The 24,309-nt window shown below is 36.8% G+C and overlaps 1 protein-coding gene across 8 annotated transcripts in view; it reads right to left on the reverse strand.

The window, feature by feature from the left end:
- Window positions 1-24,309, reverse strand: part of SORBS2 (sorbin and SH3 domain containing 2) — a 204,180-nt gene that overhangs the window by 37,778 nt on the left and 142,093 nt on the right. For 3 of the 8 annotated variants that reach the window (XM_056489226.1, XM_056489223.1, XM_056489220.1), the window contains 6 exons: window positions 17,031-17,175; window positions 14,559-14,734; window positions 9,700-9,766; window positions 8,813-8,857; window positions 7,450-7,630; window positions 4,381-4,495 (listed from right to left, as the gene is read on the reverse strand). In XM_056489226.1, the coding sequence (XP_056345201.1) occupies window positions 4,381-4,495; window positions 7,450-7,630; window positions 8,813-8,857; window positions 9,700-9,766; window positions 14,559-14,734; window positions 17,031-17,175 (729 nt within the window). Of the gene's footprint in view, window positions 1-4,380; window positions 4,496-7,449; window positions 7,631-8,812; window positions 8,858-9,699; window positions 9,767-13,732; window positions 13,903-14,558; window positions 14,735-17,030; window positions 17,176-22,068; window positions 22,579-24,309 lie in introns of those variants that run through there. The other 5 variants (XM_056489219.1, XM_056489224.1, XM_056489221.1 and 2 more) reach the window with 5 other exon arrangements.

Raw genomic sequence — 24,309 nt, forward strand, 5'->3', positions numbered from 1 at the left:
ACCTTTTTCATTATCTCCCCTTTTAAGAGACTTAAAATGAATGAATCATTTTGACTTAAAAGCTGCACTTGGCTTGGTCTTACAAAGTATCTCCCAAACTACTGGTATAGAAAGTAAAAGCAACAAAGGAAAATCCCTTTTTATGACTTGCCAGTCAACTAATGTTCCTACAATCTATCCTTCATCTAGCAATTTAGTAATATTTTGATTATTTGTTGAAAATATACTATTAAAGACCACTAAGTAAATCCACTCCTTTTGCACCAGATGATTAACACATTGCACCAGCATACTCAAGTATAGAACAAGGACAATAAAAAAAATACATCTGTAGTATTATATGTAGCTTTGCCTGCTCTTGGTTGGATGCACAAAAAGACAGCCACAGGTAATAATCAAAGCTGTGCATTTGAACTCTTGAGTTAAATGGTTCATCCATGTAGATCAGTATTTTGCATTTGCAAGTTCAGACACCAAACTGAACCTGTCTAGAATAGTGGGCTGAGATGCCTGTTGCAAATTTGACTTTGGCATTTTTATTATCTCTGAAGAATTTTCATTCACTTTTCATTTTTCCTTTTTTTTTTTTTTTTTTTTTTGGAGGGGGTGCTTTTTTTGGTTTTTTATTTTTTGCTTTTGGGCTACTTTTAAATAGCTGTGGTAACTACAAGTCTACTACCAGATGGACTTAGTCTATTTCTTTATGAGACAAAATACTTTTTAATGACATTTTAAGGATACCAAGCAGAATATTCAGATAACCAGATTGAGATGTCAAAAGCAACCAAATGTGCAGCTTCTAAAGAAAATTTTAAATTTTTCACTATACTAAAAACCAAACCAAATGAAAAACAACAGATGTACATCATGGAACAAGCCCAGTCTATTTCTGGTATTTGACAAAACAGTGATTAAAAAAAAAAATTCTAATCATGAATTCCTCTTGCACATAAATTCAGTAGAAAATTTGTGTTTTGATCAGAAATTAAAAAATATAGAACTAAAATTTAACCTCACAGTTTTATTTGACTAGCACATGTATACTTTTATGCTTAGAGTAAAACAGCTAATGAAAATAGAGGCATTGCTTGTACCAATTTATGAGGTCTTTTTTTACAGTAACACTGAGGTTTTTCCTTACATACTCTACTGCAAAAATAGATATATGTACATGTATGAAGGAATTGCTTCTCATATATATAAGGTAGAAACTAGTAAATAATAAAATTTAATTTCATTTACACGTGAGTAAGATTAAGTTGTTACATTGCCATTTACTTATTAATGGAAAGTTAACATCCATTTTAGGAAACAAGTCCATCATTTGGATGGTATTGGAGAAAAAGAGGAATATTTTGTTGAAGTGCAGACACTGAAGATGTCTGAAAAATACATCAAAACAACTTATGTACCACCTTATCAGTGGCTTCTTGAAATAGGAAAACAGAAGCTGTTTCACTGTGTCTTGTAAGACTATTTAACATCTTAGTATCACACCCTTTTACTGTAATCTCAAAATACTAATCCCACGTGTCTCCTTTTTGCTGATGTTTTATACTTTTACAGATTCAAATTATGGAAGAAAACACATTAATTTCATGTTTCCTGGAAAAGGCACAATACAGCAGTTTGAAACTATACTCATCCTTCTGCATCTATAATAAAGATAATCAGTCATCCCTAACCAATCTATACATTTAATGTTTGTTACTAGGTCAATGTTTTAGTTTATTATTTCTCACATTGTTTTGATTAATGTAGATCTTCTTTTGATCAGTGAGCATCTGCTGAATAGTATTTCCCCCTAAATGTTAGCTTTACACTGAATCTCAATTTATTTTATTCTTCCTATGATCTCATCTCCAGCTGAATCACAACTGATTCCAATCTATGGTGTACACCAATAAAGGTAATGCTGATCTGTCAAGTCTGTCTTGTCCTGCTTATTATGATACAAGGTAGCTGTAAATATTCTGTATTTTTAACAATTACTTTGCCTTCAAAACTGCAATCTTGTAATCATGGAAATTATTTAATCGTAAAAAATTGGGTATTTGGAACGTTAGAAAAACTCCCTTTGACTTTTTTGGCTTTGACAAAACTAATAAAGTGTGACTTTCTAGTTCAGACACTATAAATGTCCATCTTTTGTAATATTAATCTACTGCATTTATTTTATATTCCACATTTTATTAATAATTTCCTTCAGTATCACCAAAACAATTTTTCAGACATTAGAAATAAAATCTTTTGAGACTATCAAGCTGGAAGATTTAATTCATGCAGTACTGACACATTTGAGAATTTGGAGTTTTCATCTAAATTTGGAACCAATGCATTATTTTCAGATGTTACAATGCAATGATGCAGAATGAAAAAAGCTTTGACCTGCTTTGCTGATCATCCTTTAAGAAGTTAGTGTTACTTGCTATATCCCATTCAATGAATACAAGGAAAGCAAATACTTCAGTGAAACCAATTAATTTTCTCTTAGTAACATGGTCCAAAGAAAGTATTAATTACATAAAGCTAAGTAGCATCTTTATCAACAGTAGACATTCCAGACTGATGAAACTGTGATAGTTCCCTGTATTTTTCAACTGTTACATTAGTGTCAGCACAACTTTCATCATATTAATTTCCAATTTTTCACAGCTCTGAAAAAATCTCTCAATTCTGTATATGAATGTATTTTTCTCAGCTTTAAAAATTTCTTATACAGTGAGATGGTTCTTTTTATGTACGTCAGCTAAGCCTAAACTTCATGTCTAAACTTCAGGTGATACATGACTAAAGCTTTTCTGCATGAAAATATTTTAAGGACCAAACAAAGCTCAAAATTCCATCTCTTATTTTAGATTAGCAAAAGTAAAATGCACAAGCAACTGAAAAAAAGGATTCAGGAACAGTTAGCAAACATCACTTTTTTGTTATTTCATTGGTTTGCTAGAATTGAAAAAAATGTAGCTCTGACAATATTCATCAGCACAGAAAATGTTACATGAGTTATTTTTGTTCACATTACATTAGCAGAAAATGTAATTTATTAGAAAAGTGAGGCCATTCTTGGAATACACTGAAATCAGTAATTTTCTTATTTTTAATTTGAATCTTTGGCATTGGAAAGGCTGGAAAATTAAGTCAGTGTTTATAACGCAGCCATGGCACACATAAAGTGCTCAGGACAAATGAAACTGCCTTTTAAATAAAATTATTTGTTAAGTTCATCTGCACTCAGATACTAATTATATTGGTTCATTGCCAGTTCCTACAGAAATGCCAATTTCCTCTTTGCAAAACACATCAGTTCTGCAAGAACTCAATTTCACAGAAAAAGAGCTTTGTGTTTTCTAGATAACAAAAATTAGATTTCTGCAAAGACCACAAACATAAAGAAAAAGGTGCTTGGTTCAGGTGTTTCACCCTGTTGATATACTGCATATTGTAAAATTCAGTTATTTCCTTAATTTGCTTTAAATTGGCAAAATAAATTCTGTGAACAAGCATGTAATACAGAAGCAAATAACAATCCAGTACTGATTTCATAAAGCTCTTCTTTAAGGTCCCTCTCTTAAACCTCTTCTTAATGTCCCTCAAACATTTCAACCTCAAAGTAAAAGACCAAGGAAAAAAAATACTGCCATTGATACATAACAGCTTTCCTAAAATAAGAAAGTGTTAAGATAGCACAAAGCTAAATTAGAAGGCTGGATGAATGTGCCTTTCAGCAAATGAAAACTTCTGCTAATTGTCATTTTGCAAGCATTAAGCATAGCTTTATTCCACAATTGCTATCATTATTCAGGAAGCAGGAATAAAGACTTCTAATTACATGTTGTATTCATAATGTACACTCACTCAAATCACAGAGGATTTGAGGCTGGAAAGGATTTCCAGAGGCCACCTAGCCCAACCTCCTGCTCAAGGTAGGTCTGATCATATCAGGTTGCTCAGGGTTGTGTTCAGGCAAGTCCTGCCTGGGCAACCTTTGCCAGTATTTGACCAAAATCTCCTTAGATATACAATTCAGCACATCCTGAAAATGCAAATATTTTATTTTTATGCATTAATTAATTAGATATCATACGTGCTGTTAATACTGCTGAAAATAAGTGCTGTAGATGCAACCCATTAGAAAAAGCAGTTTCCATCTGTTCTGCCTATCATCCATGAGGTTTGCACGGTGGTGATTTCTTGCAAACACAGGAAGATGTAAGTTGACCAAATAAGCCAAACCCAATTTTTCAACACAACCATCAGCTAAAAGACAAATTGCTGCAAAATTATATTTGAAAAAGGGTCTTCAGTTATTATTAATTGTAAATAATCAAAAGATAACCTCTTACCAAATCTCTCACCCATTTCATTTGTGTGTCTTACCGGTCTCTCGTGTTCAAGGATTGATGACTTTCCTGGCTCATACTCAAAAATACTTCTTGGTTCAGAACGGAACTTGCGAGTGTCAACCTTCCTGTCAGGAGGATCCCAGTCGTTCCTGAACAACAAATACAAGCAGCTGAGCTGATTTACTGCCACCACCTTGTGCTTTACAGCTCTGTACAACAGAAACCTGCAAAGCCAAATGATGTTCAGCTAATCTTTCCAGATCTCAGCTGTGGAACATCTAGCCTGGCATCCCAGTGTTTTACTGTATCACCTTAACCTGTTTACAGCAGGTATGCTCAGTACAGCAGGAAAAATACTAGACATGCCCAGCCTGTGATCACTCCTATTTTTCTTTTAACTAGTAGACCAGTCAAAAAACATGCAAGCCATTGCAAATAACTATACTTGTTTTGTGCACTCTACTAATATAGGCAAATGGCAGATATTTTTGTCATCACATAATATGATGATGAGGCCGTATTGAAAAAGTTATAAAATCTTCTGAGGCAAAAAATGAGGAATTATCTTAAAAGACAGTGTGATGGTCATTATCCTGATTTGTAGTAGAATTGCTTCTGAATATCTTTGTAAGCAGCATATTGTTTCTCTATTTTGAATAGATAAACAAGAGGAATAATTTGGCAGTTGAATTTGGAATGGAAATGTATAAATTTTCTCTATAATTACAAATTTGCTTTCAATTTAATGATGCTATGCAAAGAATAAAAAGCAACCCATGGTACTATATTTTTTCAGTCATTTACAATGTCATATTACTAACTACCTATACATTTTGGGGGGATACTTAGCTACTTACAGTAAGAGCTACCTTTCCATGGTGATTCTTGTAGTACCTACCTCCATTGTGCTTGGAAAACTGTAGCTCACACATATTTTTATTTAATTCTGTGTAAAATGACCCACTAGTAAGTCAAAGTTTGGAGGAAAGGGAAGGTTAGCTATTGGCTGTATTTATGATAAGAAAGAGCACACACTGATTAAATTTTATCAGTTCTATTGGTCTTTCTGGTGTAACTTGGTTTGATGTGACCTGACATCATAATGCATGTGTCATGTGCCTTAAAAAAAAAATCTATGGGGTAGCTTTTGTTTATAGAATGCTTGCAAGTGCATTTCAGGGACACAGACACCTCTATCTATAAAATGCCCTACATTTTAAGAGAAGTAGTTCTACATGGCTTTATTGTTTATTTTCACTGAGGAAAAAAATATTTTCAGAGCAGAAAAGGTTGCATTATTTGAGAATGAACAGAAAGATGGAAATATTCTGAGGAAGTTGCATTATAATGCAAGCCACTGAAGAAAAAAGGATGCTACTGAAATTCTGATACTGAACATTCAGTTCAACTAATTTATGTATGGACTATATTTTGAGCTCAACAGCTAATACAAACCATATCTTGCCTCTCAGCTATGAAACATGTGGTATATGTGGACCTAAGCCTCTTATGTGAGATTTTAAATACTCTGGCTTTATAGGCAATTAAAAAAAGAATCTCCCAAAGGCAGGAAAAGATTGATGAGCTATAGCTTTCAGCAGTGGGCAAAGAATAACTAACGTGTTTGGCATCCCTTGGCCTGGAGAACAGATTTTCACTGCCGGCTGCATCATGCAGGAGATTAAAAGGGGAGGTAAAATAGCCAAATTCAGTGCTGAGCAGTTGTTCCCAAGCTTGACAAAGGGAAGTGCAAGAGGTCTCAGTTTCTGTGACTGAGGCATTTGGCTTAGCAGAGGGCAACAACTCACAAAACCTCAGAGATCAGAACTAAACAGCTCCACATTTTGGTGTCTTGCTAAAAATATCTGCACTTCTCTAAAATTCAAGCCTCGCAGCCTCTGTCAGGCAGCCCAACTCTAACCTTTAGCATCTCCCCTTGACAACTTGCCCCTGGCAACAGGGAAGCCAAAATCAGTAACCATCAAGCAATCTCATCTTCCTCTGCAGTCTGTGTATCTACTGAATTACATTTTGGATTGCCACTACCTACAGATTTTTCAAAAAGCCACAGTCGTGTCTTAATTTTAGTATGGACTTTGCTCATAATATTTTATTCAAACTACTGATTACATGAAACTGTTTAATATGATAAATTTCTACATATAAATATGTTTACAATGTCCAAGCTGACAAAAATGCTCAAATTCTCTTTTATTACTTGAGTGTAACCAAGAGAGGGGAGCTTGTAGGCACAGATGAAAGGAAAAATATTACACTTTTAATATTTAATATATACATAGCCACACACATATAGATTTATAATAGCATAATATTACATTAACATGTAGTACTAATTAATCCAAACACTAAAGAAAAAGATTTTTGCTTGAGTTAGTACCTACAGATATGCTGAAGTCAATAGAATTTTTGTTTCTTGCATGGTTTTATCAAAAGGATAAGCACTTCTTTCCTGAATTATTCATTACTAACTTTTTCCAGACTGGACTGTAACAAATGGGACCAGGTTTTGTGCAGAGAATCTGGATAGAAAACCATGAAATATCTGAAATGCCTCTTTAATCTGTAAACACTGTCTTGGTCTACCAAAATGGAGATTGAAAAAAAATGGGGGTATAAAGCACTTCTAAGCTCTGGGGAAACGTGTGTTGACTGCTACACTCTTGTACAGTTTTGCCCTCCCTTGAGTTTTGAATTACATCATCTTTTTGATCCTTTCTCTTTGGTGCTGGATAGAATAAATGGCCTTTCCTACTCAGAGACTAACTATTGAAGACAGCTCCTAGAGCACAGACTGTTCTGAAACACAACAAGCAGGACAATACCACTAATGAGAATACAAATCCTTAATGCTCATGGTTGCATCATGAATAAGAGTAAACACTTCTTTAGCACACTGCAGAAATGACAGCACCATGCATGATGCCCTGACTCCTGGGGAAGATCACCCCTCATCACCTGACTGGCCCTGGAATAAAGCCCTGGAAGTCATATTACTCTACAGCTGCTATTTCATCCTTTGTTATATTCTGCAATTGGAGTACTGCACTTAGCAAGAACACCTTCTGGAAATGCCCTAACTTACTTTTCTGGTGTAGACCGCTGCCTCATACGATGTGGTGGTACCGGTGGCACGTGGGGGGGCAAAGGGGACGAGACCTTGAAGGCATCAGAGCCACTGTCAGAAGCACTTTTGGACAGAGGTCTGTATGTCTGTGTCTTTGCAGCTGGGTGTGCCTGAGCAGAGAAGGATGGACTGTAGCTACCTAACATAAAACAAAACCAGAAACAGTCATAACATGAGAGTAAGTCTTAAAAAAACACAACATGGAATGCTACAACAACTCACAATAACTCAATAAAATGGCAAGATTAGAAAAATGTGTAAATTAGTTTTAAAAGTACATTGCTGTGTGTTATGTAGCTCCTTAGAGAACTTCTTATGTATTTTTACACAAAATTACAAACACGTAGATAAAGTGCAGTTTGGTTAAAATAAATTAATTTGATGGAGAAGTTAATGGGTGTCTACATCCATCACATCTGTTAATGACAGCCTGTAATTAATCTCCAGGCTCATCCTGTTGCTCAGTTGTTCCATGTTCAGAAGGTAGAGAAGAGGGAGGAAACACACCTTTTTTCATTGTTTTAATAACTAGTTGGTTTGTGAAGATGAGGCAATAGCATCTCTTGAAGAGGATCTCAAGAGTACAAAGAGATGTCAAACCACTGACCCACAACAAATCTTCTGAGCAGCACAGAAAAAGGCACTATAGAGAGCATGTTTAATGCAACAGAAGCTGAAATGAAAAAATTTGAATGGCATTTTTGCAGGAGGCACTATGGCCTTTGTGCACACAGTCTATTCATGCTTTCATTTTTGCTGTTTTTGGAAATAATTTTACCATATGGTTATAATCTTCTTAAGACACAATGATTATATATCTTAGATGAATATGTCTTTTCTTGCAGCTAAATAGCACCAACATGAATGCCTGCAGCAGAAATGGATGAGTTTGTAAAACAATCAGTTTTATTAGGCACTCTTGCTCCATATTTTGAAAGTCTATTCAGTACATTCTTTTTTGTCTTTCCATGTCAGTAATTAGTATTTTCATTTTCACACAGTAGTTCCCTTTCCATTTCTATAAGGAAAAGCAACGTTACTAACAACCACTTGTGAAAATAAATGCAATGTAATCAAGAAACCACAGTATTAAGTGTATCCCTCTACAGTAAGAGATCCACAGCTGCAATTAATTTATGGAGTGAGAATGAAACTAAAATTAAACTTGTTTCATTTGGGGGAAAAAAGGCATGAACAACAGAGATTAAACAGAACAATAAAAAGTGTGTCTATGAGCATTATGAAAGCGAGCGTGAAGAGTTAACCACACCATTCTTGCTGACATTAACAAAAGCCATTTGGAATATGGAGTAATTCCTACCAGTATTGTATGCATATGCAGTATTATACAAGTCTGTGTCGTCATCTACAAAAAGAAATACATATGTTACAGTGGTGCCATACATGCCTGCTCATCACAGAAACTGAGCTTTGTTTTTGCAAATAAAAATAGAAGACTGGTAGGCAATCAAGCACTGTATTTCTTTTCCTTGTCTCACAGATGCTTGAAGACTCCATCTTCCCATTATACTTAACTTAGGCTGTTTTTACCATCTTATTGAATTGTATCTTCTAGTCATGTCACTCATATTTCATACTTACTAAGTTAGCACCAAACTGCAAATTACTTTTTGTCTGTTCTTTTCCCCTCCCCAAGCTTGATTCCTTCCTTTTTTCAGCTTTCCTCTGCTACAGACTGTTAAGTTGTTGTTCCTATCATAAAGGCAATCCTCAATATCTCTATGTGACTAGTGTTCAAAATAGAGATTGTAAGCCAACATTCTCCTGCCTACATTTGTCATTCTCCCACTAACATTCTGTGTGACCATACTGAATGTTAGCTCTACCTCAGATGAATAGTGTCTCCTTCCTTCTGGAGGTGTAATGAGCATAAATGCATAAATGAGCATAATTTATAGTTTCCTTGCATCCTTGGGGCAAATCATAAAGGACATTAAAGCTAGCAATGTCACCAAAGCTCTGTTTCAGCAAAACCAAGTGAGATATTCTATGACATCAATTAAGTTCAGGCACAAAATTTATCCTTAAACCAGCCTGTTCACTATCCCACACTGTTCTAACACTGGAGTGTGTTAATACTTTTGGAGTTCTCCAAAAGAAAGGCAGTACAGATGGTAGAGATTTACAGTAGACAATTTCTCATCCCTCAAACTGGAAATGAAGAGACAAAGACAAGAACATACTCACCAGGCTTATGAACCATATGGATTTGCTTGAACATTGTCTTGTACCAATCCTTTGGCCTGTCAACTGTCTGAAAAAATAGTTTTAACAATTAGTGACAAAACAGAAATACCCATGTGTACAGAACAGATAAGACATTAAATGTTATCCTGGACAGAAATATTGTATGTTATTCCCTATTTAATATAATAATTTTCATGTATTTTGAATGTATTTAGGAATTTTATCAAGGAATTCTTGTAACAAATTCCAGAAGATGCTGAGGATTGAGTCAGTCCCAAGATCAGACTCTGATCTTGGGAGTATATAATGGTTGAGAACTTGGAAATTATTGTAAGATCAGCAATTAATCATCTTAGTGCTCTGTATCTGACAACAATGAATGCTAGTTTCTTTACAGGAAAACAGAAACATATCAGCAGTTATGATTACAAGCATGTAAGAAGAGCTGCTTTCGACCTCCTGGCAATTTCCAGCTTAAATTACTTTCAAAATGCAATTGTTAAATAATGCAGAAAAACTTTGTAATACTACTGAGAAAAGAACTAAGACCAAGCTATATTTCAGAGTTGATGTTTGGATTGTGATCAAAGAGTATTCCTTTTACCAGTTTTAAAAGCCCTTTCCAGACAACTTAATTTCAACTTATTCAGTAATCACTCATGAAATTACACTTACCCTTACTTTTGCAAACTAAGTAACCCCAAGGTTCCCAAACTCTGCTCCTATCGACACCTGCTTGTGCTTTTTTTTATCTCTTACCCTTCTGAATTTTCTCTTTTGCTGCAATTTCTTTGAGGTAGGATGATAATATTTCAGAAAAGGATTAACACAAAGGCAAACAGTGTGCTCACCACACACTGCCATCTTTACTAAATCACATATTTGCCACGATTACTTGTTATCTGAACAAAACAAGCATGTCTTGTTTACAATGGTGAGCTCTTACTATAAAGGACTAAGCAGAAATGCTACTGTATTTTGAGGACTCATACTGAGTTCTCATAAAATTGCTACTATATAATATTAGAACACTATTTAAAATAAGAGCTGACAGTCAGTTGCAGAACTTGGCGATCTCCTGGGTAAGAAAAAAATTTACCTAGACCTGCTTGCAAGACAGAGAAAAAGATGATTCAATTTTGTCTCAAGGTAAGACAGGTTCCTTCCCACACCTATCAATACTGCTGAGTTCTGCCAAGTAAGTTATTCAGAAGCAGATTTGGGTCATTTTAATATTGTTTCCCTAAAGGTATTAAATATCTACACTAGTGGACCTCTAGTCAGAATAATTTAGCTGGACTTGAAACAAGCATGCAGTTTGGTGCTCCAACATCATACATGCTCAAAGTTTACAATTCCAGGAGGTCTGAAGGAATTCACACTGATGGGCATAACCTCCCTGCTCCTCCTCATTTCCCACAGCAACAGTCCCTGATTGTATTGAACCAAGTCTTCCAACCAGTGGAATGTGAACAGATTGCAAATAATGCATAAATACTACTGCTAATGCTCCTGCTGTTTGTCAGGCACTGCCTGGTCCCCCACAAAGTCAAAGGAGCTCCCACACAGAGATCAGGCTCCCATATGAGTAGACAAGAAGGTTTCCCAAAATTTTTCTGGACATTTGAATGTTCCTTTCTCTCATGATCTCCCCAGAATAACCCTCCTAGGGGTTCCAAGCCTCAGCCAGTAACTTGGCTTTAATTTATAAACCAGACAGGATTAAGAAATAGAATACATTAATTGTGAAATACATTTTCTCAATTTATATTCACTAATCCCACACGCCATCATTGTCTGAGGAATTAACAGTATTCACAATGCACAAAGCCATTCAGATGCCATCCTGCTTTGCATATATTATAGCTGATAAAATTAAATGTTGGAACATGGAATCATGGCATGTGAAAAACAATCAGCCAAATAGCACGTAGAGGACATAAGAAGTAACTGCAGTAGCTACTTAGGAGAGTCCATAATCACTGCAGCATTGTAAGCATCCATCAGGAAGCATGCAATTAAAGGAGGCCTCTCTGACCCTGAGAATAGCTCAGTGGGTGGGAACAGGGTGCTAATAATGCTTGGATCCCCATATGAGCTATTCACTTAAGAGTTTGGTTTGATGATCCTTGTGGGTCCCTTCCAACTCAGAATATTCTGTGACTTTCAGTGGACCTCTGGTTTTCTGGGTTTTATTTTTTTTTTATGCTGAAATATTACAGCAGTAAGTATGGAAAAAAAACCCATTGGGACTTGATTTTTTTTTTTTCATTCTTACTAAGCAGAGGCCTTTTCATCTACAGATTAATTTTGATAATTAGATATAAAGCAATCATTTTGGATAGGCTGAAACAGTGCAGTCTTACTGCTTTCCATGAATCTGGCTTTTCCTTCCCCTGGTCGATGTCGGTGGTAAATGGTGCTGTATTTGACTAAATGCTTTTCTGAGTGAACAGCATTTTACCCCCTCTTTTTCAGAGACTTCATTTTTAGTATCTTGGAATTTTATCATCTTTGGGGCAGGGCTTGGCACAAAGGCAGAACCTAACAATAATCTGAATCTTCAGACTTGCATTTTGCAAAGCTAGAAGGAGCTAAAGGGGCACAGAAGGAACATGCTAACATGGGTTGGGGGTTCTGAGTGAATAAAAAGCTTCATAAGAGTCTTTCCCTTCTCAGAAGCCTGAGACAGAACAGGCTAGCAGGAATAGAAAGAACATCTTTCTGTTTTCCTTGGCTAAACAGCTGCCACAAATCATGTTCTGAGAATAAAGACAGACTTGGAGGAGACAATCACATCTTACAAAACCTCCTGACTCCTGAGAAGCATTCAAAATCTGGGACACAGATACTCCTGAGCTCTTAGAGACATGCTAAACTTTGAGCAGCACAGCAATTTGGAACACAGTGTGTGCTACCTGTCACCCCCGAATCTTCATTTATTGCTTTTTGATAGACTGTTGCCATTTTTACAAAGATGGAAGAATAATAAACTTCTAAAATTTATATGCAATGATAAATTGAACTAATTTGAAAACTTCTTTCTTCAGATGGACCTTCTGGGAGAAGACTCCTATTTGGATTGCTGACAGACCTTGGAAAAACGGCAGGTGATATACCCTACCTACTACTGTTAATGGAAAATGCAGTTTTAGAACTTTTGCAAGGTGCAGCATATTTGAGTCTTCTGCTGACAACTATACCAACTTTGTTCTTGCTCAGCTGGGGTACACAGTGCTCAAATATACTTATGCACACTTATAAAGTCATCTCAAATAAGTATCTTGCAAACAACTTTACTGCCAGGTATGTCTTAAGGAAGCAGAATAAGGATGCCAAATGGCACATCAGACACACTCTTACACATACACAAACTAGCATAAAGTTTTAACTTCATTGTGAGAATTATTTCTATAATAATAAGATTACAGGCTGTTAGATTTCTTGAAATTGAAATACAACGAAAACCAGAGCAAAACCGCAGGAAAATATCCTAATTCAAACGGAATTACATTTTTAGGAGAAAGTCTGAAGGACTCAAATCATACAACCTTAAATATAATTTGGCAAATTGCCAGCTTCATTAGGCACTTAAGGGGGATTTCTATTAAAATCATATAAAAGTGATATGCACCTTATTAGAGCAATCTGCTACTAAAAAAGCACAAAACCAATTACTATATCCAATATAAAGTAAAGGGACTACTTACTCAAAAAGAGGACAGGAAGCTAGAGCATTGCTGCAATGAAATGTCTTCATTTTCAAGAGACTCTGATCATATTACTTTTTAATGTCAAAAATATAGCAAGAAATGCCAGAGTTTCTCCCCCATTCTGATAAAAATTGTCCCCATCTTAACACTTATCCTGATTTTTTTCCCTTTTGATTCTCTCCATTAATTCCCGGTTTCCCCCCTATTTTTTCAGTCCCTTGAAGCAATTCTTGGCAATACAACATAGCCCCATATGTCAATATTGGCAGACAGGATACATCCAACAGCTGCTACATCCCTGCACCTCACTAAGACTTCACCTGCAAGGGCTCTGCCGCTTTCATCCTGGCTCCCACTCTTCTCACTTTCTCCGTCCAGCACAGCAGTTCTTCTCTGGCTGGGAAGGCCAGCAAGTGCTGCCTTTACAGACCTGGTGCAGCTGCCTCTGTGCTCTCTGGAGCAGCCAGAAGAGGCTGCTCTGACAGCAGAGTGGAAAGAATGCTTCAGCATAGTGAAAACAAAACTCTTCAGTTTGACATCCTGGGACCACTCAAGCAGTGACCAGCGGCAGATGATCAAAACTGGGCTGGTCACAATGAAAGGGCTCCCCAGCTATTCGCTTACGTGTCACTCAAGGGCACAATGATTATTTACTGCACTGCCACGAAAATGCTACGCCCTTAGATTGCCATCAGAAAAAAACTGTGCATTTCCACACTGCCCTGAAGACATGGGAGCATTGCCCCAGGAAATGCAGAAGTGTGAGATTTTTGCATATACACACACACAGACATAGATGGAAATATTTGAACACACACACATATACATATATATAATATGCATAAACTTTATTTTAGCAATAAGCCAAATGCAATTACCGTGCATCTCCAAAAGGCAAGAACTACAAGAGACACAAGAAAGACACGAAATTTTGGCTACTTCTAATTAAAACTAGAAACATGAGGTTGCCCAATTATGCTCCCATCAGCATTCTCCTTTTCGTCAACACACAATATTATATTCACAAGGCTGCTGATTACGCACGCTCTAGTCCAAATTATATAAGAGTAGAAGAATGTGAAAAACCCATTACCAACAATCAGTTCATTGTATGAGTTCATACACAGATTTCCCAGAATTTCCTACCGTTCTAATTGCTGTAGGGATTCCAGATTCATCTACCGGGCCAATCCCTGCATAATGTGGAGCTTTAATTACTGTAATTTTTTTTTCTTCTTCTGAGGTTCTACAGATTGGTATTGTACTGGTGGTGGTGGTGCTGCCAACATTCTGAACATGCTGTGAGTATGTCTCTGTGGACTCTGTAAAGATAACATGACAGAAAATCGTGTAATGACACAATAATCATACTTGGCAGTAAAAACACACTTCCCCATTTCAGTGTGCTGTACAAAGACTGACAATCTTAATCACATACATATACATTATTTTAAAGAATAAACTTAACTAGGGATTTTTCCTACTTAATGTTACATTAACAGAATTATAAACTTATTTAAGGGCCAGACAAGCTATTAAACTCAGAATTAGAGTAGAAGTACTTTTTCACAATGCCTTGCTCAATAAAAAGAGAAAAAAATCCCACAAACATAGCAAAATCTATAGAGAAAGGTGCAGCAGCCTTTCTCCAATAAATCAAACTTTTGCACCTTTTCTACCTGTTCCTTAGAAATCAGTGACATTATTTCAAAACTTCCACCCAGCAGGTCTAGCCACCTATAGAAAAGTGCTGTTCTGTAAGCACAGCAAACAGAACACACAAAAATGTATGTGATATATGCTAAGAAACATGAAGTTTAGATACATTAATGTTTTTAAGAAACAAATTCCGACATACAGAGTTCTTCCCTTAATGTGTGCTGGTAGGTTTATGTGAATCCACATATAATCTATAAAAATGGTTTTCAGTAACCTAGCACCTGCAGAGAAATCTGATGATCCACCTACAGTAACTCAGGTGAAGTGTGCAAGCTGCTACTGTTTTGTAGTGACTTGCAATATTTCAACCTTTCCCCCTCAAATCTTCCTTCATAACTAATGAAATTAATACATCACTATTACCATTTCCTTCTCAAATGCAGAGTACCTTAATTAACAAAAAAACACCTCAGTGCTGGGATATGGCATGAAAATTTGTACTTCTGTATACAGGAAAAAGAGCCCTGCTCCTTCAGGCAGCAGGTCTCAGTAAATTAGTGGGCTGCTATTACAAAGCCTCTATTTTGCAAGTGCAGGTACAGTGAGACAGCTCCACAGCAGCATAAATGAATGCAGGGAGTGAAAATATATGTTCTAACACTAATAGTGACAATTACAATTCTCTTTCAAGTGGCATTAATATCCACTGATTATTCTGAAGAAAAATATGAGTTGTAATATGAGCCTGCAAAAGGAGCTCCAGTGACTGAGAGCTCTAATTTTAATTTGAGTATTTCTGGTTACTCCCATTGCAGTGCTGGATTTGGCATGGCTGTTTCAGCTGTTTACTCAAGTCTGAAATCCTGTAAATAATTCAGCTACACATATATGGCGAGGGGCAACTCTGTGTGGCAAACGTCTGAATATTTGGAACTTTTTCCCAAAATGCATGATGTTAAATTTAGAAAACATTTTGGATTTGATCCTTCATTCTTCATAGGCCTCAAACTGAGGCCATCAGGGGGATTTCTACATGAGGAAGGAGAATTAAATCAGGCTGTTACTGTGGAACACTGAACTTCAGCATCATACAAGAGTGAAAGTCATGGGAAAATACACATTTTAGGTATATCCAAACCAGTATTGATGGATCTTCAGATCAGCAAACTGAAAGCAATAAAAAAACCTAGAATTCTGTGATATGGAGTAACCCATGTATACAGTTTTTGCACTTATCATGATGCTGAAAGCAGCATTTGTCTAAGATGTCTCAGAGCAAGAACTGTCACCTAATTTCCCTGCAAGCACAACAAAAATGTGAGCTGTGGGACCACGTTCAAGTTATTTTGCATGTATAATCTCTTTAAAATATGCACAACTCTGGTAGAAAAAGCAGCAAGTAAATGATTCTCATGGCAAAACGGGATTATATTGGCAAAGAGCCTATGGCTGATAGTATTTGGTTTGTGTTTAATTTTTAAACTAAAAATGCCCTAAAAAAATACATGAACAAATTTTAGATTGGTGTGGCTTTAGGTTTTTAAGAGCACAGAGCCTCTCCCTTTGTTAACAGTATTTCTGCTGAAGAATTACACAATTGTAGGGAGGAGCAAAGTATAAAGTGGCCAAAGGGCCCTTGGTTTCTTAAGCAAAATCTGAAAGGGTGGGACAGGTTGAGCTATTTTGGTAGACACCCTTCCCCTGGTAAAGCCAGGAGAAAATTGGCAAGAGGTTGGCTCACACACCTGGGTTATAAAACCTATATAGTAACTCCAGTTCAGGATCACTACTGTACCTAACAGTAAATGCTATTTTATTTTGCATTTATTTCCCAAGGTAGATGAATAGACAATACTTTCATTATGGACACGAAGCACTCTGCAATTGTTTGCAATCTTTGCCACATGAATCAGAATATGTTGTGTAATGTATAAAGTAAACATTCTGTGTGGGGCTTACCCATCATCCTGCCATGCTGCATGATAACAATGTTGGAATTGAGTGAAGCTGGTGGAGAGTAAGCTGAAGAAGGGGAAAAAGGCCTTTGAAAGTGACTCACTGGGCTGGCAGCAGTGCCAGAATTCCCATTCACTGTGATCTGAGCCTGAGAGAGACAAAACAATATCCCATTAAACTACACACAAAGCTATCCCAAAGAAAGAGTGATGCAATACTGTCATCCAACAACAATTACCAGTTGTCAGGTACACATGGCATCTGCATTCACTGAAACACAAAACTTATCACAAAGGGAGCAGAGTGTGTTCCTTATGTACCTTGTACCTCCCCTCTCCTCTCCTTGTGTGCTCTCTGTGATGCATGCTGTCATGGGAAGGTGACAGAGATCATGGTCAAGGGAATGAAGGTGGCACAAACAAGGTTTGCAGATGTCTGACAGCAATATAAAATGAAGATGGCAGCAAAAGCTCCCAACACTGTGTGACAAAGGCTATCTGCCACAGATCCCTCACACCAAGAGACATATTCCCTTAGTGAACGTGCTCAAGCACTATGGATATTAATGGGAACTTCTGTGCAGACTGAAGGGAAAAGTCTCATTAGCACTAGCTGAAAAGAATGACAAAAATTTCTCTTAAAAATGGAAGCCAGCTGGAGTGACAGTGGGATGCTGATATGTAATCTATCACAATAAAAATAAATAGCACCAATTGAAAAACCAACAACCCACAACCACAAAATGACAGAACAAAATCAAAAATGGGAGAGCTAAGCAAACTGGCAATTAAGCAGCAAGCACCTAAAGCCATTTAGGCTTTAGTCACTACAGGAACTTCACAAGAGGAAACTATCTGCCCCCAGGTTTAGAATCCCTGCACTGAGGCTGTATCACTTTTATGGGGTCTATTGAAAGAATCAAAACTGAGATACTGAGAAAGCATTGAATGAAATAAGAGGGTAGTGAATATTTCAGCAGAGAAGCAAGGCAAGCTCTCTGCAACATATGCTTTAATGCAGAACTGTTCTTTAAATCTGAATTAGAAGAACTACAAACTTTGCTTAATTTTATATAGCAAATGAACTAAAACATACTGCAGATCTAATGAGAGATGTGAAGCAGCAATGTATAAATAAAAACATATTAAAATGCATACTATTTCACAAATAAAAATTCTATATGCATTTGTATTTTGGAGATTACTGAATTGATTTGAAATTTTGAATATCTTCAAAAAGAGAAAAACAATCCTGGGTCCTGTGCAGACATCATGTGAATTTCTAGATGCATTCAGGGGCTTCTCATTCTAAGGATGCCTGTTTTCAGAAGTGAGCTGAAAAGTTTCTGTTGTGGTGATGTCTCCATTGAAAGTTTTGTGTTTAAAAGTCTCCTCTCTAAGTAAACTCTAGAACCAAAACTAAGTTGGCTTTTCTTACATGATCCTCTCCTCCAAAAAAAAAAAAAAAAAAAATCAGCTTTGGAGATATAGAAAAGCTATGTAAGTCAAAGACAGCATTTCAAGAAGTATTAAGGCATGTTTTCAGGTAAGGTTCCAAGATGAGGACAGCCACCTCTCCTCTGCTTCAGGTGTTCACCCATTCTCTTTTCCTAGATATTGTCTTTGTGGGAAAGCTTGTTTCTAGGGAAGGCAGGGTGCAACTCCATGCAGAGCCTTACACCTTGCTCATTTACTGTGGCTTTTGTTTCTCTGAGCACAACTGGTGTAAGTTATTTGCAGACTAGAAAGATACTCCTATGAATTTCTGTAATAAAAAACTGACATATTCCTGAGAAGGACTTTACCAAATAGTTCAGTTAAACAGTAAGGCACTTACACTAAGTAGTACAAATTATCATGAAAATAGGACACAAATGGTTGAAGGACATCAGTCATAAATGTGTATGTGGCATGTTCATATATGACAATTTTATGTTTGCCTCTGAAGGTCTTAGAGAGGATCTCAGCTCAGCTATAATTTCCTAGTTTCTAATTATTTTCTCTTTTAGGAAAGTGTCTGTGAAGGTGGCTTTTTCATTTGTTCATCTGATGCATCTTGCACAGTTTACAGGGTTAGCTGTTAAAGATAGTTTACTGAGTTTCAAAGGCCTTTTCTTCCCTTGGAATCATTTGGCAATTACTGACATTTCAATCTGAGAATGTGATACTTTAGGTCCAGGTAACAGAGTTTATTCCCAGATTTTACAAGGAAATCAAATCCTTTAAGATCCTATTAATCAATTAGACATTTTGTTTCCTAGGTCACTTTTTTGGGAAAAGAAAACAATATGGAAAAAAACCCCTAATTAACCAAAATGCACCTATTTTCCAATTTACTGGAAAATAATAATTTTTCATGATGTTCCTTCCCCTAGCAACCTCTATGTTTTTTCTCCAGCACACTTAACCTGTCCTCCACTGCAAGTAGAGCCACCTACTTCTGCAGCAAGATAATCAAGATCTTATAAAAATTCCTATGAGGCATCAGGTTTAAAATTCCTCCAATTTGCCTGAGCATCAGAAAGAGTAGCTCTCTGGATTTCTGAATCAGAACACAAGAAGGCATCCATCTGGGACTGGAGCTGCTTTCTAACTTTCTCTTTGCTGAGACAGGGAGAAGAGGTCCCATTATGGTTGTCTGAGCAGTTCTTTGCAAGGATGATGCATAAAACACACCTGTCCTCAAGACACCGAATTAGGTTAAAATACTCAGAATCAACTGAAGCTCAAGACAGTTGTGCAACTTGGGAAAAAGCAAAAATTTAATGTCTACTTCCATTTCCAAGTCTCCATTAGATTCCACAATTTCAAACTACATAAAAAAGGAGAACCCATGGAAATTATTTTATAGGGAAAATGTTCCTAATTGGAATACTATCAAAATACAAAACCAGCTGTTCTCTAATTTTAACTCCAATTCTAAACATAGACCCAAATAATAATTGCAATTGTCATTCTGCAGGTTTTCAAAGAATTTGTAATCTGTGACTAAAGATGAAAAAAATTGACCACAGTTTCACCTTTAGCTCTGCCTTTTACCTCGAATATTTGTCAATTTTGTTGATTCAGCTCTTCCTGCTGATGCTGTTGCTTCTTCTTAGAAGTTTTCTTACAATATTTTTGTCTGGTCTCATTAAGAAACTCAAAAATAAACAAACATCCCCAATGTAGGCATAAAGTCTTTAAAGCATGGCTATATCTTATGCAGGTACAGTGGTACATGGCCCAATCTTATATTACTTTTATCATTCTCCCAGTGGTTCTCACCTACAAAATCATTAGCAATCTGAGAATGAAGATCATTCCAGGATTAGAGCCACTAAAAACACGTGTGTGCCACCAGCTTCCCCATCATTTTGTCATTTCATGGATGCATTTTCAGCCATCTGGCCCTTCCATACCGAGAGTGGGAGATGATGACTTTTCTATACTGCAGAGTTGGGTTTTGCCAGCAGTTTAATTTCTGTGGGGCTCTTAGGACTGCTTGGGGATTTTTGCCCTTGAGTGAGAGTCTCTTTGTTTTGCTTTGCCCATTAATGGTGAACAAACTTTATGCTCATCCCTGCCATGTCTAAAACAGAAAGTGCTGGTCAGACTATTACACAGCCTTCTACTGGAAGACTAACCCAAAAAAGGAAAGAAGGACCAACTGTTCACTTTAGCTTGCAAAAATGGTGTCCAAAGAAAACAAATACAGTTAGCTGACAATTTTAGAAGTAGGTTACATGAAAATATAAATATTCCATGCTTCCCATAGCTAGCAAATGGTAGTGTACTGTAGTGACTCTGTCTGACCAATCTATACTGATTATGGTGTCCTTGGCTACAAGTACTGTATTGTATGCAGATTCATAGTAACTATTCTTAAAAAAAAAAAAAAAAAAAAAAAAAAGTTTTCTGAGCTGTGTAACAGTAGTTAAGAATTACAGCTTTTACATGCCTGCTATTAATACTATTTTTTAGCAGCATCCAGAGCAATGACAACCAGTCATTGGCTTTCCAGGTGATCATGTGCAAGGTTGGGCTCAAAGTACTTTAAATAAATTATACATCAAACTTTAAAATATATATATATATGTATGTATGTGTATATATATATATACACACACACATACACTGTTGTTTTTGGGCTTAAAAATTACTGTACGCTAAAGTATTTGTACAAAGTTTGAACACTGCTGTGACCCAGTAAAACTTTGGATTCAGAACATCTCTCTGTTTTGCAATTCAGCAATGAATTGCTCAATTTAAATGAAGGCTTTGTTCTGACTCATTTTAATCATGTGGATAATCTCAAAAGAAATCAGAAGTGATCTGGGTTTGACCCAGATTCCATACCTTCTTTCTCCCCATATATGAGTATGCTAAGCTACAGAAAAGTGAATGTATGCATAAAGTGTCTAACTCCATACTGGTTTTTCCCTTGACTTAACCAAGGGAATAGTAACAGGACACTTGAACAATTCAAGATGATTTATGCAGTTCAGTCCTATAAGAAACTGTGCTTAGGAGAGGAAAAGGTTAATTAGAGGAGAGAAAACCAGTTTTGTGCAGTCAGTCGTCATGGCTGGGAAAAAAAACTGCATTAAATACTGCCGACATTTACTAATAATTTATAAATTTCATTATTGAAATCTGCATCTCAGTGTAAATAAAAAATGATGGTAGTCCAGACTCCAAAAACCTGTAAACTGTTAATAATATTTTAAACAAATCTCTTCAAACTCCATGGAATGCTTGCTTTTTAGTACATTTGGAGCAAGTAATTCTTGAATTTCTTTTCTTTTAAGCAAAGTGCTTGATACACCTTAGCTGACCACACAATTGTGCAACAATAATTTCCTACTCCCAAATCTGTTATGTCAACGATTTTTTTTTTTTTTAAACAACTGTTACAAAACACAGTCAGACTGTGGCCATGGAAAATTACTAAGAAAATACTTGTCTGTGTAATGGGATAACAGACAAGGTCGAATTCTTTTTGTTGCCCTTTGACAACCTGTTTGAAGAGAACGGAGGAGGAAGAAAGGAATCATAATTACATGAGAAGTGGCAGCAGTGTTGGTTAGGGCGGTGCCATCTGACACAGCAGACATCTGGCTCAGGGTTGGGGAAGGTGTTTCAGAGCGGTCAGTGGTGTCATAGCTGCAAGTCTGCAGCTCATCTAGGATGGCAGTGGAGCACTCGCTGGCCGTGCGGGAGGAGCACTCGCTCAGGGCACAGCCTGCGCTCCCCGAGGCCGCCGGGGTCCCGCGGGCAGCGCTGCCGGCAGCCGGGAACGGGAGCGGGAGCGGGAACGGGAGCGGGAACAGGGACGGGGACGGGAGCGGGGACGGGGCTGCGCCTCTACACGAGCGGGAAGGCAACAAATCATCGAGCGCTGGCAAAGAGTACGGAACTAGGTGGGTGCCACTGTCTGGTGAGAAAGAGGATCTGTTAACTGGTACCACAGGAGGAGGAAGAGGCAGTGGAGAAGCTTCTGTTGCTGTTTGTCTGTGTGTCTGTGAAGCATTTACCTCCATCACAGGGGCAGTTACTTTCTGGTTTCCAAGCTGAGATTTGAGGGAAAAAAAAAAAAAAAAAAATAAGAAAAGAAACAGATTACTTAATGAGTAAAGAACTTTTTCCTTTGCCTCTTGCTGGGTGTAGGGGAATTACAGAAGTGTAAGTTTTTCAGCCACCCGAGGAAGTTCACATTCACAAAGATTAGGAAATAAATCAACCATGCTCTATATTAGAGTAGGACAACATGAAAGAAATGAATCCATAAAATACTAGTGGAAGCAATGCCAGAAACCATAGTGTGCTGAGGATGAATATTCATAATGTACTGCATATATTAATGATCTCCATTGTGCATTGAGAGGGTTCACACTATTCACATAAATATGAGGCTAGAGAAAGTCATGTGTATGTAGTTTTCAAAGTAAAAATGGATCTGCAAGTCTGATCTTGGTAAATGTTACACTTTTTTTGGTCAAAGACAGGTATCATTTTGAAATTGACTGAAATATAAAGATGAGCAGTACTGCCAGCTATACAGAAACACTATTAATGAATGTTCATATGATCTGAAAGTAATTTGTGGTGGAATTTTTTGCCTCTTGTGACTGAATACATCTTCTCCACTGCCTCTCTAATAAAAATATTTGGATAATAGAATTTCCAAGCACCCTGGAAGCACCCTGTCAACCTACTCTATAAGGTGTATGCATAGAAGTCTTTTCAACATTAGAAGACATAAAGGATTGTTAGGGTAACTGGTATAAATCTGGGGAACAAAGACTGGGAGCACAAGAACAAGACATACATGTCAGTTGTTTGGATTCAGCACAGTTCCTTAAAAGTAGAAGGGAACAGTCTCATGAAAGTGCTTCTGAAAACTGCCACACAATGTACAGGGACATTTTTATGTTCTGCCATTTCAAATCAGTCACAGGGCACCCAGTTTAAACTAGTCCTGCAACTTGCTTTTTGCATCTGCAACTTCTTTTTGAACTAAAGCATGTTGGCATCTAATACTTGTTAAACAGCTGCACAAATCCTTCTATACTGCCTATTAACCACAAGCTTTCCATCAATCCCTAAGTATTCAAAATACTGCCTACTTCAGCACTAATGGTTTCACTGTTGGGACATCTGGAATAGCTACTGGGAAAGAGTGTCTGGGATTTTAAATTTATGTAGAACAGAGGGCAGTAAGACACTATATGTAGTAAATACTACTTTAAAAAGCAACATTCAGTCATACATATCATATTGTTATCTGTAATATGGTTATTTCCTATGCTTAGACTAGGCAGATGTCTTTAATCATTCAAAAAATGTTTCAAGCCATCAGATTAAAATGCCATTTTGGCATTTTAATCCAAAATCTGAAAATATCTTCTAAAGCCCTTATGGAAGACTTGGAACACAACCCAGATTATGCTACTTACAAGAGGTCACTGGGGTTCCAGTTGCATAATTCTTGTTGAGATCAACTAGAATTTACACAAATAACCTTACTGAGGTCAATGGGACCATCCCCATGAATAAGCATTACAGAAAAGAATCTTATATATGTGAACAGATATCTATTAACTGTTCCAATTGATTAAAAATAAATCTTTGGCATCACTGGGTCTCTAAGGTATATAAAAATAGGCAAAAGCTGCTGTTAAAATCTGCAGCTAAAACAGTGAAGAAAATTAGTCAAACAGCTTAAAATCCAAATCTTATTCACAGCAATGTTTCAAATTTACAGTTGAATATCCCACCAGCTTAATCTTTTCATAGAGGAA

Source organism: Oenanthe melanoleuca, chromosome 4 (genome assembly GCF_029582105.1).
Source record: "Oenanthe melanoleuca isolate GR-GAL-2019-014 chromosome 4, OMel1.0, whole genome shotgun sequence".
NCBI classification, from domain to species: domain Eukaryota; kingdom Metazoa; phylum Chordata; class Aves; order Passeriformes; family Muscicapidae; genus Oenanthe; species Oenanthe melanoleuca.